Below are 20,182 nucleotides of genomic sequence, written 5' to 3' on the forward strand. Positions count from 1 at the left end.
GTGGGTAACTTGGGGATAGGAGGAGAACGATTTTATTACATATCTTTTAGCCCTTAGAATTTTGAACCAATTGATTGTATTACCTATTGGACAAATATATAAACTCCAAAAAAAGTAAATAAAAAGCATCTTCAGAAATGAAAGCATAAACACTATATGACATCCACTAAGCTATGGGTCATAGTTTTCTTGATTGCTACTGCCTGTGTCTGACACCTGTTGGCAAATCATTTGTTACATCAATGAAGTTAACAAAAATCTCAAAGTGTCACTACAAAAATTTTGGTTTCCTGCCTCTTAGGGACTCACATGTGGCATATGGAAGTTCCCAAGCTATGGGTTGAACCGGAGCTGCAACTTCAGCCTAAGCCATAGCAACGCCAGATCCAAGCCGTGTCTGCGACCTACACCACACCTCACTGTCACACTGGATAGTTAACCCACTGAGTGAGGCCAGGGATCAAACCCGCATGCTCATAGTTACTAGTGAGATTCATTACCTCTGAGTCACAACGCGAGAACTCTTCCAAGAATATTTTAAATATATTTTACAAAGAAAGTAAAACTAGAAAAAAAAGGTTTTGATTCTTCCAAAAAACAATCAGGGCCCTATCCCAAGTCTAGTGTTTATCAAGCTCTGAAAGTCTTCTAGGACCTGTATTCTTTTACAAGCACCAAAAGAATTGATTGTATTACTCTTGTTTTACATTCTCGTCACATGTCAAATGTTTCACAAAGAAGTTAACAGGGAAACCTTTAATAAGCTACCCAGAAAAACCACTTTAACTGAGTCAAAAGTACATGGATTATACCTCAACAAAGTTGTTTAAAAAAAAAAAAAAAAAAACTATTTTAGAGATATTAGAAATCACATCAGTAGTTACCTGGAGCATTAGGGAGGTAACTGTACAGGGGCACAACAAACTCTGGGGGTGATGGAAACATTCTGTGTCTTATTTAGAATAAAAATTAAAAGGTGTATATGTCAAAATTCACTAAACACTTAAAATCTGTGCATTTTATTGTATGAAAGCTATACCTCTATAATAAAGTTACTTAATAATTTCAAAAGCATTTAGAAATGCAGACTCCTGGAACACTCTTGGTGAAATGAACTGCTGGGTCTGTGGTAAGAACCAGTTAATTTCTAACAAGAGGTCCTCGTGACCCTTATGCATGAGATTCATCAATTATTTTTTGGAAAACACTGGCCTAGCATAATGTTGTATGTCCAGTAATTATGAGGATGTTTTGCAAAAATTCATGATTAGGTGATTGATTCTCAAGTTTGAAAAATACTAAGTGGAAGGAGTTCTAGGAGGAAGAATTATGCACTAGATGGTTAAGAAAGACTTTTTTTTTTTGGACTTTTTAGGTGGCATATGGAAGTTCCCAGGCGAGGGGTCAACTTGGAGCTGTAGCCACTGGCTTATGCCACAGCCACAGCAACATGGGATCCAAGCTGCATCTGCGACCTACACCACAGCTCTTTGCCAGATCCTTAACCCGCTGAGCAAGCCAGGGATAGAACCTGCTTCCTCACTACCAGTCAGATTTATTCATTTCCACAGAACCATGACAGAAACTCCCGAGAGACTTTTTTCTTCTTCATCTACTATAATACTTCAATGATTCTTCATCATCTAGTGTGATGGTTCTCAAGCTGGGGCTATTCTGCCCCCCACCCTCCCATCCCAGGTGACATTTGACAATGTCTCCAGACATTTTTTTTGTCACACCTTGGGAGGAAGAGTGCTACTGGCATCCAGTGGGCAAAGGCCAAGGATGCAGTAAACACTGCACAATTCCCAAGACAAAGAATTCTAAAATTCCAAACTACACTAGTGCCCAGTTTGAGAAACCCTGACCTGAGCCTCACCTCAGATCAAGCTACTAAAAGCACTTGGTTGTATGGAGCCCCAAAGGTAAACAAAATTATTAACATGTTACATCTTCAGGAGAGTCAATTTTTACTTCCAGATTAGTAGGGAAGGAGGGAGGAATCATCTTTATATGGTGTGTAAATCAAACAAAGATAAATAAATTGAAAATGTCACATGAATACCTAATATAAACTTCAAAATAATGTAAGCAGGATCAGGCTTTACTCCCTAACCTCAGGGGTTACTTATGTACTCTCCTAAGCCTTCAAAGTTCTTTTAAAAAGTTAAAAAAAACTTGCCTAACAAACAAAATTTAAAAACAAACAAAAAACACATTTGCCTATAATAAAGTACATAAATTTTAGCATGACAAGCAAGACATCATCTATAAGCTACCCCATTAAGGTTTTTAGGGCTATTTGTTACTGCATCCTGTCTAACTTAGTGCTATTCAAAGTGTGGTCTGTGTACCAGTGAGCCAGTCTGATTGTCTACATGTTTATACCAGAGAATTACAGAAGTTGAAAGCAGAGAAACAGAAAATTTTATACCAGAATAATTTTATGTCTATTGGATCTTAAAAAACTCAGGCCTGTATTATGCCTTTTTTATTACCTATTCACCACTAACATTTTTGCAGTAATTTGTATTTTACAACTGTACCAGTCAACAGTGACCCGGAAATAGGAAGGAAGGAAAGGAGGGAGGGAAGAAGGAAGGAAGTAAAGGAGGGAGGCTGGGAAGGAAGAAAGAAAAGGGAAAAGAAACACTGAGAAGCACTAACCTAATCTATAGTGACCGATTCATCTAGTAAGAAGCAAAGCCAGGATTTGAATTCATCTCTGTCTGACACCAGAGCCCTTTTTCTTAATCACTATACTATATTTCTGTTATTATTAATACTTTAAACTAAAACCTCCATATGTAATCCTCACCTCTGCAGAGCTAGTCTGCACCAGGTATAAACACAAGGATTTTTTGTGTGTCTGGCCTAAGGCCTTCAATGCCGAAAGCAAACAAGCTGCCTCCCTGGCCCCTTTTCCCCAGGTTCATACTGAAAATTTGTCTCTCATTATACTTGATGATGCAAAAGGACAAAACAAAAAAAAAAATTTTTTTTTCTCCTCAAGGCTGAGCAGAGACATTTAATGACATGACACTATCTTCTTTTGGGACTCATCCTGCTTTCTACAAGACTTTTGGAGGTAACAGCCTCTCAAACAGCAGTAAGCCCCATATCCAACTACACTAGCTACATAAAGTACAGAATAAATGAATCCAAAATAAGAAAAAGCCACATAGACTTAATAGCATTTAAAGTCTTCCCTCTACACACTAAGACCTCCAACCTCTACTATAAAGTTTAAAGATCTATGATTTGACCCATCCATACTACACATCCAGTGTCTTTGCAAACTTTTTTGGTCACAATTCTTGATTTTTTAAAAAATGTTATATCCCAACCCAATACACAACGCTTACAAAACAAAATTTAGCCCCCCCCCCAAATCTTTAGTAAGTGCAAATACTGCTATTTTCTATTTCTTTCCTACTTTTTAAAAAGTATTGGTAGAAATCCACAAAACTGATTTCAAGACCCACTAAGAGCTCTCAACCTGCAGTGTGCAAAACACTATTGAAAGACCAAAAGTCTACATTTAACAGTATGCGCTCATCTGGCAAGCCTAATCTATAATCATGCTACCTTAAAATTCTACCCCTCAAAAACTCATTTTTTTCTACATCAGTTTCATTGTACAATAAATCTTACGTCATTTACAATCCAAACTTTGTACAGAAAAAAAATACAAAAGTTAGTTTTGTCTCAAAATTTAGTAAAATGCATAACGTTGTGGTGGCCAAGGAGGAGGGAGTAGGATGGATTGGGAGTTTGAGTTTAGAAGATGCAAACTATTACAGTAGAATGGATAAGCAATGAGGTACTACAGTATACAGGGAACTATATCCAATCTCTTGGGATAGAACTGATGGAAAATAATATAAAAAGAATGTGGGAGGTTCCCATTGAGCTCAGCGGTAATGGACCCAAACCTGACTAGTATCTATGAGGATACAGGTTTGATCCCTGGCCTCTCTCAGTGAGTTAAGGATCTGGCTTTAGGAGTTCCCGTCGTGGCTCAGCAGTTAACGAATCTGACTAGGAACCATGAGGTTGCAGGTTCGATCCCTGGCCTTGCTCAGTGGGTTAAGGATCTGGGGTTGCCGTGAGTTATGGTGTAGGTCACAGATTCGGCAGGGATCCTGCATTGCTGTGACTCTGGCATAGGCCAGAGGCTAAAGCTCCGATTGGACCCCTAGCCTGTAACCTCCTTATGCCGCGGGTGCGGCCCTAGAAAAGGCAAAAAGATCAAAAAAAAAGGATCTGGCTTTACAGAGAGCTGTGGTATAGGTCACAGATGCAGCTTGGATCTGGCATTGCTGTGGCTGTGGTGTAGGCTGGCAGCTGTAGCTCCAATTCAACCCATAGCCTGCGAACTTCCATACGCTGCACATGCAGCCCTATAAAAGCAAAAAGCAAGGGAAAAAAAAGACTTTATATATATATATATATATATATATGACTAGGTCACTGTGCTGTACAGCAGAAATTGGCACAACACTGTAAATCGACTATAATTTTTAAGAATTTTTAATGGATAAATTTAAATTTAAAATTTTTCAGGAGTTCCCACCATGGCACAGCAGAAACGAATCCGACTAGAAACTATGAGGTTGCGGGTTTGATCCACTAGCCTTGCTCAGTGGGTTAAGGATATGGCGTTGCTATGAGCTGTGGTGTAGGTCACAGACGCAGCTTGGATCTGGCATTGCCGTGGCTCTGGCACAGGCCAGCAGCTACAGCTCCATTTAGACCCCTAGCCTGGGGACTTCCACATGCTGCTGGTGAGGACCTAAAACGGCAAAAGACAAAAAATAAAAAATAAAATAAAATAAAATAAAATAAAACAAAAATTTTCAATCTCTATTCAAAAACTGAAGATAGCTTATTAGCTTAAAATATGAAACATGTTCTTAGCTGGTAATTTAATTAGGTAACAATATTGGTAAATCCCAGATTAGAGTCTATGGTGAACATATACACCATCAAATTATAAGAAGTCTGAAACCAACTCTATCTACTACTAACTTCACTCTGTCTAGTCATCTGACCACCCCTCCATTAAGACTTTATAAATCTAAGGCTTCCTGCTCTGTGTGTGTTGTCGTTGTTAACACTCAACAATTGCTCTAAGACCTGTCAGGAGTCCTACCTTGTCTCAGACCAGTTTATAAGTCCTCACATGTACTTATTTAAGATTATTTCTTTGGGAAAACACAAAAATCCAAATAATCAATTCCATAACAAACTTCTGAAACATCATCTATTATAATAGATATGTATTTGATACATAACTTACATCTCCAAATTAAAATCAGAAACCAAAAATTCTTAATTTTACACCATTATAAAATTCTTCTGTAAATTAAAATCCACTTGACATAAACACAAAATAAATTTCTCGGTTGTGAACTTCAATTCTGTGAGCCTAAGAGTGCCTGTGGTATTTTTAATAACTGTACTGAGAAGACCTGGCTCTATCATGTTGTCCCATCACAGGACACAATGCTACCTACCATATAAACCATCTATGTGGCCTCCACATTTATTTCAAAGCCCCACTTAAACCAATCTCCTCTAGCCCCACCCACTGAACAGCTGGGTGGGAGGAAAGACTGGATGGGATGAAAGATTGTTTCCTGCCCCACACCCCTAGCTCCCTCCTTTGCTATTTGGAGGAATAAGGGATCCAAGCAACACTGACTAGCTTAGTAACTGTTTATATCCTGCTAAGGCACTATCCTTCCTCCATCAGGATTCCGAGAAGATCTCGTGTACCTGTACACTTAATGCCTAAAAAGTTCCCTCCTCAACTTACTTTTAAACTTAGGGAGGGAGGGGCTGACCATACTCATCACCTGTTTGTACATGAATATGTAAAATAAGTAAAATGCTTCTGAATCTAGATTATCTGTTCATTTATATTACCAAGTGCACTCAGGAAGATATTCTACCATTTCATAAAAATAACAAAGCCAAAAGAAATCATAAAGTTGGATTACAACAAAGTCGCAAGGATAAATTATTTTAGTATCTAAACAAACACCTGGACGTTACAAATTCTTTGCCTACACTATGAAAACGCAGATTTGAAACAGTGTCCTCTCAAAATGTAACTTAGCAAAAGGAAATGTGTTAGAAAAAAACATTTATTTCCTACAATACACCCAGTATGAAATGGAACTCAGGAGTGGAAAATGTGAATGAAATGGCCCTGGTTCTTTTTCCAATGCGTAGGGGAGGAAAGGAAATGAAAAGGCTTCTTAAGAGAATAAATGAGAATACTGAAATGCTTCCAAAAATGAATTTCGTTAAATATCAACAGTCCGTATCTCCGACTCCCTCCCTTTTCCAGCGACCCTTCCCACCCTTTCCGCTCCTGGGGAGGGCGCCCTTCCTAAGCGCACTCTTTTACCATTTTCCTAAAAATTTAGCCCAAACCAGGCTCATTATCCTTCTTACTCAAGCCTCGCCCGCCATCCACCGGCCTTTGGGGCCGCGCCGGGGGCCGGGGGGAAGCCCCGAGAGGCGGGGAGAAGGTGCGAGGAGGCAGCGCGGCTCAGCCGCTGCAGCCGCCGCCGCCTCCACCGCAGCTTCAGCCTGGTGCATCCTTCTTCCTCCCTCCCCGCCGCCGCCCTCCCCGGGTCAGCCCACACAGCACCCTCACCCGGGCGCGCGCACACACCCCCACCCTCCTCTCCAGGCCCCCTCCTCCACGAGGGGAGCTCCGCGGCGGGTGCTGCGACCGCCGAGCGGGGGAAGCAGGGCCGCAGAACAGGCGGGCCAGGGAAAGACGACCCCGCTCGGGCAGCTCCGTCCGCGGAGGCCGCGGGTCCGGTGTGGCGGCTCACGTCTCCCGGCCCCCCATGCCCGCCCGCCGCGGCACAGGAAATGCCGCCGCCTCGGCTCTCCGCACATTCAATTCAAACTGTCACCGCCGCCGCCGCCTCCCCTCCCCCCGGGCCCGCCGCCACCGCGCCCCGGGCCCTTCGTCGCCCCCGCCCCACCTTCTTTCGCCGCAGCCCCCCGCCTTGCTCCAGGGCGTTACCCTCGCCCGGCCAGACGGCCGCAGAACCCTCCTGCGTCCAGACCCGCCGACCCGAGTCGCGACGGCCCAAAGCTGAGACTCACCCATGGTGCTGCTGTTGACGCTCCTCTCCTCAGCAGCAGCGGATCTCGCACTGACCGACATCCCCTCCCCCCTCCGCGACCAGCCCGGGAGCAGCGCAGCCCGCCGATTCTCCAAAGCCGCCTACGCCGATTTCGCGGCGTAGCCGCCCGGCGTCGCTGCCCCGCTTACGCAGACGACCGCAGGAGGACTCCTCCACTGGCTCTCGCCTGACTCCGACTCCCTCCCCCGCCCCCTCAGACTAGGCTTCCGGGCCCAGAGGCGGCTGGTTTCAATCTCGCGAGATTACTTCCTCGGCGCCCTGCCGACTTGCTCGTTTTTCGAGCATGACTTCATTGGCGTCAGCACTCTTTTGCTCTTCTGGTTTGGCCGCCATGTTAAAATTGGCGGGATTTGGCACCTTTGGGGTCACGGACATTCAGGCCTCTGTGCGTGTTTCTTCAACACTGCCTCTAAGGTTAACGCCTTACGTTTGTGGGTAAAAAGCCTGGGGACGCTGAGAGGGAGGGGCCGGTTGGGCGCGAGGGTGTGGTTTTGCCCGAATCAAAGATGGCCGCCGTAAATGCAGCCCCGCACAATTTCACGTCAGGTTTTGGAGCTGGGAGAGCCGCCGGATTGGCTTTAGCGCCTCCTTACGAAGTTGGCGTAAAGCAAAGAGGCGCCGCTGCAAGAGGCCAGAGCGGGAGGCTATGATTGGGGCGGGGCCGCGTCCACCCCTGGGCTCCTAGCTACTGACCTGGCGGCAACGCCCGTGCCAGTGAAGAGAGACCCTTAAAGGCAGGTGCCTATGCCCCAATCTATACCTGTTTACTCAGTTTGACTTTCGGAGTAGAAACTGAGATTAGGCCCTGGTTAACCCGACATTGCCCTCGCGCTGTCGCTTTCTGGTGGCCTGGCAGAGCCAAGAGGTCAGCTGCTGCAGCTTCCACTGCGGATTCTCCACGGTCACATTCATTCGTGTTGGCTTAGCTCGTTGGTGCAGGTTTGGTCCTCGTGGCGCTCGCACTCTATCTAGTTAAGGAAATGAATGGACACACGTGAAACTATTGGCTATCAGTTAAAGATTAATGAAGGGTTAAAGTGTGTGGTTAATTAGCAGTGAATGTCTCCGAGTCGTTGGAACCTTCGCCAAATACTTTCTAGTAAAAGTAGCCTCACTTTGCTCAGAGCAAACCCTGGTCTTTTGTACTTTCCTAAAAATTAATCGCTGTCTTAATTCATGCACACGAGTTATCTTTCCTGTTAAGCTGTATGTTATGGAGGATTTTTTTTTTTTAGTTTATAATATTCTGTTAATTTCTGCTGTACAGCAATTTCTGCTGTGTATCTGCTATACACAGATACACATTCTTTTTTTTCACATTATCCTCCATCACAAGTGATTAGCTATAGTTCCCTGTCGTATGCAACGGAGCAATTGTATATGAGCTCGCACAAGCGTGTTCATAACAGCATTGCGTGTGTGTGTGTGTCGGGGAGTGTAGTTATCTGGGAGTTGTTTGTTTGTTTTGGCTGTTCTGGGGATGGGGATGGACCCCACAGCCACAAACTGTAACCAGAGTCACAGCAGTGACAATGCTGAGATCCTTAACCCCGAGCCATGAAGGAGCTAATTTCAATGTCCATTTACAGGAGAAGGAATGAATAAGTTACATCATTGGACAGACTGACATACACAGAATGGTAAAAATGGAAATTAATGAGAAGCTACTAGTATTAATTTGGAGTTCATTAACATAATATTGAGAGGGGGGAAAACAACTCACAGAAGATGTATATGGTATACCATAAATAAAAGTTTGAAAATAAACTGTGAGATCAAACTGAAAATCATATAAGGAAGTTGTAGATACCAATTCAGAATAGCAGTTACTTCCTAAGAGGAATAGAAGGGAAGGTAACTGAGTTCACTTGTAGTATGTTTTATTTTCCACCAAAAGTAATACGCAAAAAAATGTGGCAAAACCTTAAAGGTAGCTGGAGGATACATGGGTGTTAAATTGTAATTATTTTCTATACTCTTGTTGAAAGGTTTCCAAGTAATTTTTTTAATAAAGGAAATTTTACCTAAGGAAACAACTTATTTTGTGTCTTAATATTGTTTCTTAAAACTCCATTTGTGCCGAATTGCTCATAGAGTGTGTTACGATGTCTGCTCAACCAATCATTGTGTTAAATTTCTGAAGTTTCACATGAGCGTTTTACTTTAGGAAACTGTAATAAATATCTCCTTTGAAGAAGGCAGTGCAGCAGGGAACTTAGACATGTAGCATCTGGAGTCACATCACCTGGGTTCAAATTCCAGCTTTACCACTTACTAGCCATATACATACGGATAAGTTGCTTTAGCTTTCTGTGATCCGGCTTCCTCATCTATAAGTGGAAATAATACTACTTACCTAATGGAGTTTTTGTGAGAGCTAAATGTGCCCAGTCCATAATAAATGCTTATTATATGTTACTATGTACAGATCATTTGAAAAATAAAAGTGTGGTGAATACTATTATTGTTTAATAAAATCTAATAGTTTTATTTTTTTGTCTTTTGTCTTTTTAGTGCTGCACCTGTGGCATATGGAGGTTCCTAGGCTAGGGGTCTAATTGGAGCTGCAACTGCTGACCTATGCCACAGCCACAGCAAGCAGGATCCAAGTCTACATCTGTGACCTACACCACAGCTCATGGCAATTCAAGATCCTTAACCCACTGAGTAAGGCCAGGGATTGAACCCTCATCCTCATGGATGCTAGTCGGGCTTGTTAACCACTGACAGGAACTCCTAATAGTTTATTTTTTATTAAAAAAAAAAAGATATCTGCCTTCCATCTCTATTGGTATGTTTCTTTGAGGGAGATCTCTTAATGGATATGAAAAAGGTGAATTGTGTTATTTTGCTTTCTGAAATGGATAAACTCTTAATATAAATAATATTGATAAGTTCTTTGAGATTTGTTCATTCTTCCCAGCAAATCCCAACCCACACAGTAAGAGCTTCACCACTTTCCACTGAAAATTAGATCGAGGGGTACAAGGAGTGAGATGATGACATCTTATGGAACTTCTCCCATGAGGAGTTCAGTAGTTGGTGAGTGTGTCTGTGTGCATGCACCTGTGATTGTGATTCATAAATGATATGGGAGGAACAGAGAGTGATAGAATTATTATATTCGTTTCATGATCTGTACTGCACTGTTTGCAATATTATATTTGCAAATACAATATAGTCTAGACCTTAACCCTCTGGTTCAGAAAATGTTTTTTGCTTTTTTTTTTTTTTTAACAAAAAGTTGATCTGAAATTCTGGAGAGACCATGTGGATTTTTTTCCACTGTATATTTACAGTGTTCAATCTTAAGCGGGCCAAGCAGTACTTGTTAACCTAGTTAAATCTCTTTTCCACAACGGCCACCCCAGATTATCTCCATTGTTTTCATTTATTCTCAGCAAAAAATTGAACCCATCAGAGAGGAATTCCAACAGCTTCCTGCCTCCACATTCATAAGCTTACCTGCATCTACACCCACCTTTCAGACATCCCAATGGATCGTGTGTCCTTCCATCTAAGGAATATATTTCTATATGTTCACTGTGTTTCATCTCTTTGGCCTATTCTTTGGATTCTGTCTCCTCCTACCTTGCCAGGAACTTCACTCAATGGATTATTTATTCAGTAAATTTTTGATGCTTTGTCCTTATCACTCTACTGATATCCTCAACAAGGTTATACCAACCTTTTCATTCAATCTAGTGGATGATTTTTTTAAAAAAATTTTAGTTAAGTATTTGATACTAGTGACCATGGCCTGCTATATTTATATCCCTTAATTTGTGAAACTATACTTTTCTAGTTTTCCTCCTAGATCTCTGGCTTCTTTATTTTACCTTCTCGGACTCTCATCTTCTGCCTGTCACTTAAGTGTCCATGTACCTAGAGTTGTGTCCTAGTCAGTTTATTTCTATCTCACTTTTTATATTCTCCTTTGGGGATCTCATGCACTTCCATGGCTTCAGTGATTATATATATGCTGGTGAATCCTAAATAAAAATTTCTAGTCCAGTTCTCTCTCCTTACTGTAAATCTGCACACCTGATTGTCTTCAAAATACATGTCTGATGGAGATCCTGTCATGGCTTAGCGGGTTATGAACCCGACTAGTAGTATCCATGAGGATGAGAGTTTGATCCCTGGCCTCATTCAGTGGGTTAAGAATCCAGCATTGCTATGAGCTTGGTGTAGGTCCCAGACACAGCTCAGACCCCGAGTTGCTGTGGTGTAGGCCAGCAGGTGCAGCTCAGATTTGGATTTGACCCCTTCCATAGGGCACAGGTGTGGCCCTAAAATAAATAAATAAATATATAGATATAGACATAGCTATCTCCTGATAGTCCAAGATATCTCAAAACAGTATATCCCAAATGAAACTCCTCATTTTCACTATATGTTCTTTTATGTTCCCAATATCTAAATGGTATCATCAACCCAACTGCCTAAGCCAGCAGTATGGTATTATACTCAGTTCCTCCCTGTCTCTTATTTTCTAGTCATCAGAAAGTCCTAAGAGTTTTTCCTTCTCATTTATCTCTAATCTTTCCTTTGCTCTCCATCTCCACTACTACTGTTCCAGCTAGGCCAATATTATCTCCTGCCTCAACTGTTAGTCTTTCTGCCTGTTACCCTGTTCTACTCCAATTCATTCTTCACATGTGCCTAGAGTGACCTTTCTGAACTTTATGTCAATCCCCTGTTCAAAGTCTTCAAGTTTCCCCTCAGGAAACTTACATGATACATTTTATTTCTGGTCAAGCGGCCATGCCTTGCTTTCTCTCTCATCTCTAGCGAGCCTTGGTTCTCCCTATGCCTGGGACAGTTTACTCTCCTTTTTACACTTGCATTACTTACCTGGCTTTCTCCTTTAAGTCTCATCATTTTCTCTAAAAAGCCTTCCTTTATGTCCCAAGATTGGGCAAGGTACCCTCTTACCCCACGTAGTATCTTGTACTTATTTACTCCTATGGTGGTACTAATAGCACAGTTACATAAATATTTGTCTCTTCCATTGGAGTCTAAGCTCCTTAAAGCCAGGGACTCTTATCTTGCTCACTTGTGTATCCCCAATACCTAGCGTAAGGTATGGTATTCATTACTTCATTCAGCAAATATTTCTGGGCCTTAGACACTAGCTCAGTGGTTAATGTGTGGAATGAGGAACTCTCTCTTTTTTTTTTTTTTTTTTTTTTGGCTTTTTTATATTTCTTTGGGCCGCTCCCTCGGCATATGTAGGTTCCCAGGCTAGGGGTCTAATCGGAGCTGTAGCCGCCAGCCTACGACAGAGCCACAGCAACGCCGGATCCGAGCCGCATCTGCAACCTATACCACAGCTCACGGCAACGCCGGATCCGTAACCCACTGAGCAAGGCCAGGGACCGAACCCGCAACCTCATGGTTCCCAGTCGGATTCGTTAACCTCTGCGCCACGACAGGAACTCCGGAATGAGGAACTCTTGAGGGCGGTCTCTGAGATGTGAGGGAATCCATGAGATCAAAATTATTTTAATTATAATACTAAGACTTTTTTTTACCCTTTTCAGTTTGTCTCTGTGAGCAAATAGTGGAGTTTTCCAGATACTATGTGAAGTGTGATAATTGCAACAGATGAATGCAAACACACATAAATAATCCAGCTGCCTGATACTAAGCCAGACATTAGAGGAATTTTCAAAAATGTAAAACTATGGCATGGCCCTCTTTAAACAATTTTTCATTGTTGTTGTTTTGGAAGATTATTATTTTTCATAAAATATGTTCTTAATGTTAACATGTAATTTATTTTCAGTGAATAAATATTTTTAAACTTTCTCAGTTTTAATTTCTAATACAGTAATTATCAATAAATATATTACACATAAACAAAAACTCTTTGAGATCCTCAATGATTTGTACAAATGTAAAGGGATTCTGAACCTAAAAGTTTGAGAATTGCTGCACTAGCACATATTATGTGTATTCACTGTAGATGTGTTGAATAATTAATGAATGTCAATTTGCCCAAACTCTGGCACACAGCTGCTCAATATTTCCTAAAGCTTCTTTCAGAATGCTGAGAATTAATATCTGAATAGGCAAAAATAACATCAACAACAACAAAACCAAAAATAGGCTTATTATCTGAATATGCAGTGGTGAAAGTATTTTTTAGGTGAATGTGCTTTCTAAACTATGGAGTTTCATACAAATAACAACGGTTTTGATAATTGTCTACACTAAATACAGACCAACATTCTAGCTTTGGTAATAGAATCAGGACTACCCTATCATAATCCAATACTTGACTTGAAGATAAGAATTTTTATAGCCAGCAATTTCACATCAATCAAATTGAATCCATATAACAATGCTGTGAAATAGATATTACCCTTATTTTTTAAATAAGGAAACCAATGTTCGGAGAAGTGAAGTGATTTACTCAAGTCCTCAGAATTTGTAAAAGTCTGAGACAAGTTTCAAAGACCTCATGCTTTTCCAAAACACAGAACCTCAGATAAAGGGATTTGTTCCTTTGTTGGCCTGAATCCTCTTCTCATTTGTGAGGCATTTGGTCTGGTGAAAGGGTAGGATATTTTGTTTTGTTTTCACATTTTTCAGGTACTTTTACCTTTAATGCAAGAACAAGGACATGTGAATGGTATTCGGTCCATATGAAGGTTTTCCTTGAGGAAAACAACTCAGAAAGTGACAGTATAAGTGATATGGCCCTTCTTATAGGACAAGTCTGTCCGAGTCACTACATTGCACAAACTTAGCAGACATAATCAGATTGGGTGGTAGGAACGGAGCTTGAAATTTCAGGTATGTATTTTGTAATGTTAGTTAGGCAATTTACAATATTTATTTGTTAACAGTAATGTCCAAATATCCAAAAAGACCTTGAGTACTTTTTATTCCTTTGAAGGACAGTAGGAGAGGATTGAGACATGATATGTAAAATAAAGAACCACTAACTAAAACTTTCTTAAATTCATGGTTAAATAGCATAGCTTAGAGGAAAGTTCTGTTGAGATCAAGAATTTAATTAAAATAATTGATAATGTTAATGATTTGCAAGTGAAAGGGAAGAGATATTGACATGCCCTTTTATAGATTAAGAATCTATCTAGTACAGAAAGTCAAGTGACACCTGCAAGGTTATACAACTAGTGAACAGAAATTAGAAAAAATAAAGCCTCATACGTCCCTTTCCTTTGTAAAGATCAAACTTCATCCCACTGGAGAAGCTAAAAACATAGCAATAATGACAAAACAAAAAATAAAATAAAATGAGAGAATTTTGCAACTTGAAGATCAGAGATTGTAAAGAACAAATAGCTATCATTCTTAAATGCTTTACCTTAGAAGGAGGAATTGTTTTTTTTGTTTGTTTGTTTGTTTTCCCCACCAGCCAGGGAGGGAATGGAGGAGAAAACAGCACAAAAATAGGATGTCAGAATCCAGACTGCCCCAGGGGGCCTGATTTATCTCAATTTATCACTGGAGCTTCAGGGAATTTTCAAATTCCAGGGCTCTCCTGAAAATTTACTTCTAATGAAGATAAGAGTCCCACTTTGCTCTCAGGACTCCTTGTCCCCGGTAATAGATTGGCAGCGCAGTGGCCTCTGGGGCTGAGGGAAGAGAGGAAGCCATTTACCTTGAGTTTTTCTCACCAATCATCACCTGGTTGTGAGCCATCCAATCTGATTACACGGTTGAAATATCTCTGAGCCCGATATTGGAGAAAAATTCAAAGTACATTTAAAAAAATCTATTATAAGTGGAAAATGCCATTGGTGCCAACTCCCTTTGGCATTTCCTACCACTGAATCACAAACTGACTGAAATAGGAAATAAGGACACATGGTTTTATGGGAAACCAGCTGCCTTCAACAACCAGACTTAATATATTGACTTTGGCAATGATTGAATGCCTCCTGCTGTATAAGCGGTTCGTGAAAGTGAATTGAATTGAACAAAGTTTATGTAGATGGAACATGTTATGTTAGAACAAGGCTATCATTTTTAACAGGAGGAAACTACTCTCTCAAAATCACTTTTCCTCATAGACCACTAAGTGAAGGGCTAGTTCCAAAGGTGCACCTCGGAGATCTCATATCTAGGAAAATAGGAAATTCAGAGAGGAAGCAAATGCCAGTGCTAGAATAATGTGCTTTATGTGAAGCAATAGTATTGGATTACCATGAGACTTCCTGGCAAACAACAAATGCTTAGTAATTGTTAAAATAGTGTGTCATTACTCCCTTTATGAGGCTCTCGACAAAGACTCTTTCTTGTACTATACTTCTAATCATTTGATATTGATTGGATCCTATTTTAGGGAGAAAGTTCTACATCTGATAGAAAATAAAAAATCAAATGATGATATTTGTGATTTTTTTCCCATGATGTGATCCATTTCATGGAAGGAAACTGTAATTGAGATTTATTTATAGTTTTTAGTGGATATTCTTTTTTTCTCTTGATTTCCTTCTGGAAATTTGGCAGCAAATGATACCATCTTGCCAGTCAACCTCCATAGACAGATAAACAGATTTATGAAATAAAAATAATGGCCATCTTTAGCATCCAAAATGGTCACAAACACAGCATTAAACACTAATGTTGAACTGTAAGGATTTCTCCCTGGAGTTCGTGTTCCAAAAAGCTACATTTATTTCTTAACAGAATCTAATGTCTAAAGAGTTCAAAGAGACCTTAGAACTCAACATCAGCTACCTACAAATCCAAGAACTTTCCCAAATATTATTTTTGTCATGTTATGTATAAGCCCACAGTACCAACTACTGAAACTATAAATGTTAGGGTTTGAATTTAAATGAAGCAGATGTATTACAGATGATATTATATTACTTTACAGTCCTATTGTTCACATATGGCATGGGTGAAACTCTTTTCCTCTTACAATGTACAACACACAAGTGAGCAAACTCTTCTGAAATCCTTGTTTCTGATAAAAGTATTCATTTAATTGCTTATTATTTCAAAATATGTTTTGGTTTGAGTTAAATGTCAGTGACATTTAGACACTGTCGATGAGAACTAGAAAAAAATTTTCTCTTGTAAAATTTAGCTGTTTTTGCAAATCTGTGAGCAAACAGGACCATGAATTACTTTTGCTATGAAGCTACAGACCCTGAGAATAGACTAAGCTTAACTATCTTTTCATCTTGTGAAAGCCTAGCATAATTCCTTGCACATAGTAGATATTCCAACATTTTTGGAAAACCGCAAAATGTTTTAGAAATAATTGCATATGTTTTTAGGGTTCAAAGTGTCTAAGGAAACTGAATAGAGTAGAAAAACCAAAACCAAAAAAGAGCCAAAAATGGACCTCGAATATTGCAAAAAGAGATTATTGTATTATCTTCATATTTGCTCTTTAATTTATCCTCAACTCTTTATTTCTCCTCAAAACCCATACAAACACATTGAGAAAAAAAGTCAGACAAAAACAAAAAACACTTTCCTACAAACACACACACCTACACACCCTGGATTTCACATGGTTTATCTGTTTTGTTTTGTTTTTTTTAGCATCACCATGAGATTTGTTTGTTTTTGGCATGTCTTGACAGTCAAATGAAAGGCTTAGCTGATACTGCTGCTGGCAAGGGTGGGCAGAGAGGAAGAGGTCCACCTTTCACTTCTCTTGTTTCAGCCCTGCTCCTTCTCACCCTTCTCTCTCCCTCTGGATTAGTTCTAGAAAAGAGGCAGGTCTGACTCAGCTTCCTAAGATATACTAGATGTTGGGGGAAAGTAAGCACAAGCTCCCCAGACCTGTGGTGCATGAGCAAGAAATGCAACTTTGGGGGGGAAAAAAGTGCAAGAGAAGGAGGAGATCACAAAAGTAAAACCTTCCTTTCAATCACTGGCAGGTACTCTGCCTCTTCCTTTCCTTTTGTCTCCACCACACAGCAGTCTTCAGCAAAGAAATCTCTCATTTTACAAGTAAAAGACATTGCTGAAGGAAGAAAAAATATTAGGAGACCTTGAGACCAATTATTCCAGCTACTGTGGCTGTGTAATTCTGGGTGAGTCACTCTTCTTCAGGAAATTGAAAGAATGTCAAATATGTGAAAGTTACTGAGGACAGCAGCAGAGCAGAGTGTGGATCCTCCCTACCTCTTTCTCACGGAAGCACACACATCAGATATAATGTAGGGGACAGGGGGTGGTCGGGGAGAGGGAGTGTATTAAAATGCAGTCACCTGAGGCGTGTGAATTCTACCTAGGCACTCGGTTCATATAGGGTAACTGAATTATCTTAAAGATTTATCTAACGAATTTAAAATAATCCACCAAGATGAGCTCTTTAGTCCCATCAATCCATGGAAGAAACATTAGAGAAATGATGTGGAAAAGATTTTTTTCCCTTTGTTTCATAGTTCACATAAGGAAAATGGAGGATAATTCAATGGGAAAATTCCGTAATAATGTCTTCCTGTAATGTCATGTCAGAATAAAGTACGTCAAAAAAACAAACCGTTCACAAACATTCAAAGATCATTGAGATTCCCTAAGGGTCATAATATACATCCCTTGTGAAATAAACTGCAAGCAAAGTGAGGGCAATAAAGGAAGGGCAGAGAAAGCGCATGGGATGAAGAGAGCAGGGAACAAGCGGCTCGGACAGCTTGCTCACACCATACGGACCTCAGCTCAAAGCAGAAGGGCCAGCAAGGCTTTGAGAATAACTCCCTTGTATTCGCTTGCTCAGGCTGCCATAGCAAAATACCACAGCCTGGGTAGTTTAAACAACAGAAATTTATTTTCTCACAGTTCTGAGGCTTAAAGTCCAAGACCAAGAGTCTGCAGGTTTGGTTTCTCAGAGGCACCCCCCTGACCCCCCGCTTGACTTGCAGATGGTGGCGTTCTCTCTGTGTCCTCATGGTGCCCCTCCCTGCTGTCTCCTTGTCCAAATTTCCTTTTCTGATAAGTACACCAGTCAGATTGATTAGAGCCCACCCTAAGGGCCTTTTTTTTTCTTTTTTTTTTTTTTGCGGGGGGAGGGGTGCTTTTTAGGGCTGTACCTGCGGCATATGGAGGTTCCCTGGCTAGGGGTCCAAGCGCAGCTACAGCTGCCAGCCTATGCCAAGCAACTCCAGATCCAAGCCTCGTCTGCGACCTACACCACAGCTCACAGCAATGCCGGATCCTTCACCCACTGAGTGAGGGCAAGGATTGAACCTGCAACTTCATAATTCCTAGTTGGATTCCTTTCCACTGCACCACAGCGGGACCTCCATAAAGGCCTCATTTTAATGGAATCACACCCTTTAAAGGCCCTTCTCCAAATACAGTCACATTCCGAGATACTGGGGGTTAAGGCTTAAACATGAATTTTGAGGAGACACGATTTATTCCATAATACTCTTCCTTTGAGTTGGCAGAGTCTGGTTAATATTTGGCTATTCCTCTTCTAGAAATTTATCCTGGAAAAATAACTAGCACATATGCCAAAAAAATATTTACATAAGGATGTTTATTGCAGCACTGGTTGAAACAGCAAAAAATAGTTCATTTTATAGTAGATTTGTATCATAAATTACCGTCTAACATACATAGAGAATTCTAGGTCTGGAAAGATGTCCAAGATGTTATATCAGAAACTCAAGTAACAGAGCACTGTGTAAAGTATAAGCTCATGTTTAGAAAAATTATATCATATATTTATATAGGCCTAGAAAAATGTCTACAAGGATATATATCAGACTCTTAATAGTACTTACCTCTAAGGTATGGGCTTTGGAGTAGGGCCTTTCACTTTTTATTTGTATATTTATACAATATGAATTTTTGCAACAGATGTATTTGCTTTTGTAGTTAAGTTTGAAAGCATTAATTTTTACTTCCCGAGGAATATGGGGTAGACAGGTTTAAAGCCTATAAAGTTTGACAAATACTGTAATAAGTAATAAAAGCTACATCTACTACTTATTCATTCAACAAATATTTTTGAGCCCCTATATCCCAGGCATTGTTAGGCACTTAACATATATTATACATACTCCTTACAAAAAACTTCTTGAAGCAAGTTTTACTGTTTTGATTTTACAATGGCAGAAAGCAAGGCTCAGAGAAGTCAAGTCATATTAAAAAGCCGCACAGTTAATAAACATCGAAGCCAAGTCTTTGGCCAACATTACCATGTTGCATTATAAAATTACTATCTTCTAGAGTTCCCACTGTAGCACTTAAGAATACAGTAGTGGTTGTATGTAGTGGCTCAAGAACACTACTGTAGCGACTCGGATCACTGCAGAAGTGCAGGTTCAATCCCAAGCACAGTGGGTTAAAGGATCTGATGCTTTATTCTGAGCTGTGGCTCGGATTCAATCCCTGGTCTGGGAACTTCCATATTCCTCATGTGCAGCCATAAGAAAAATAAAATAAAGTTACTATCTTCCATTGTATATATAAGATATGAAAATTTGTCATCCAGCTTAATATTATCTTATTACATTTATAGGTCATTACTGAATTCTTTCAGCAAATAAACGAACACCTTTATTTATTTATTTTGTATTTTTAGGGCCGCATCCATGGCATATGGAGGTTCCCAGGCTAGGGGTCTAATCAGAGCTACAGCTGCCAGTCTATGCCAGAGCCACAGCAATGCCAGATCCGAGCTGTGTCTGCGACCTACACCACAGCTCATGACAACGCCGGATCCTCAACCCACTGAGCAAGGCCAGGGATCGAACCCGCAACCTCATGTTTCCTAGTCGGATCTGTTTCTGCTGCGCCATGACGGGAACTCCTAAACTACCACCTTTAAATCTAAATCTATCTACCTATCTATTCATCCATCCATGTTTCATCGCCACTAATCAGAAATATTTACCAGGACGTTTTCAAACTACAAGTGATTTTAATAAGTGGAAGAAAATTCCATGACCTCAGGCTCCCATTAACTTTGATTGGGGGGGAGTTCCCCTTGTGGCTCACTGGGTTAGGAACCTGGCATAGTGTCTGTGAGGATGTAGGTTTGATCCCTGGCC

The 20,182-nt window shown here is 40.5% G+C and overlaps 1 protein-coding gene across 6 annotated transcripts in view; it reads right to left on the bottom strand.

Moving 5' to 3' along the window:
- Positions 1-7,581, bottom strand: part of SEPT7 (septin 7) — a 100,729-nt gene extending 93,148 nt beyond the window's left edge. Inside the window, exons 1-2 of one of the 6 annotated variants that reach the window (XM_003360171.5) lie at positions 7,135-7,581; positions 5,600-5,601 (exon numbers count right to left, since the gene is read on the bottom strand). In XM_003360171.5, the coding sequence (XP_003360219.1) occupies positions 5,600-5,601; positions 7,135-7,195 (63 nt within the window). In that variant the 5' untranslated portion in view covers positions 7,196-7,581. Of the gene's footprint in view, positions 1-3,093; positions 3,099-5,599; positions 5,602-7,010 lie in introns of all 6 variants that reach the window. The other 5 variants (XM_021078629.1, XM_021078630.1, XM_003134790.6 and 2 more) reach the window with 5 other exon arrangements.

Source organism: Sus scrofa, chromosome 18 (genome assembly GCF_000003025.6).
Source record: "Sus scrofa isolate TJ Tabasco breed Duroc chromosome 18, Sscrofa11.1, whole genome shotgun sequence".
Taxonomy (NCBI): domain Eukaryota; kingdom Metazoa; phylum Chordata; class Mammalia; order Artiodactyla; family Suidae; genus Sus; species Sus scrofa.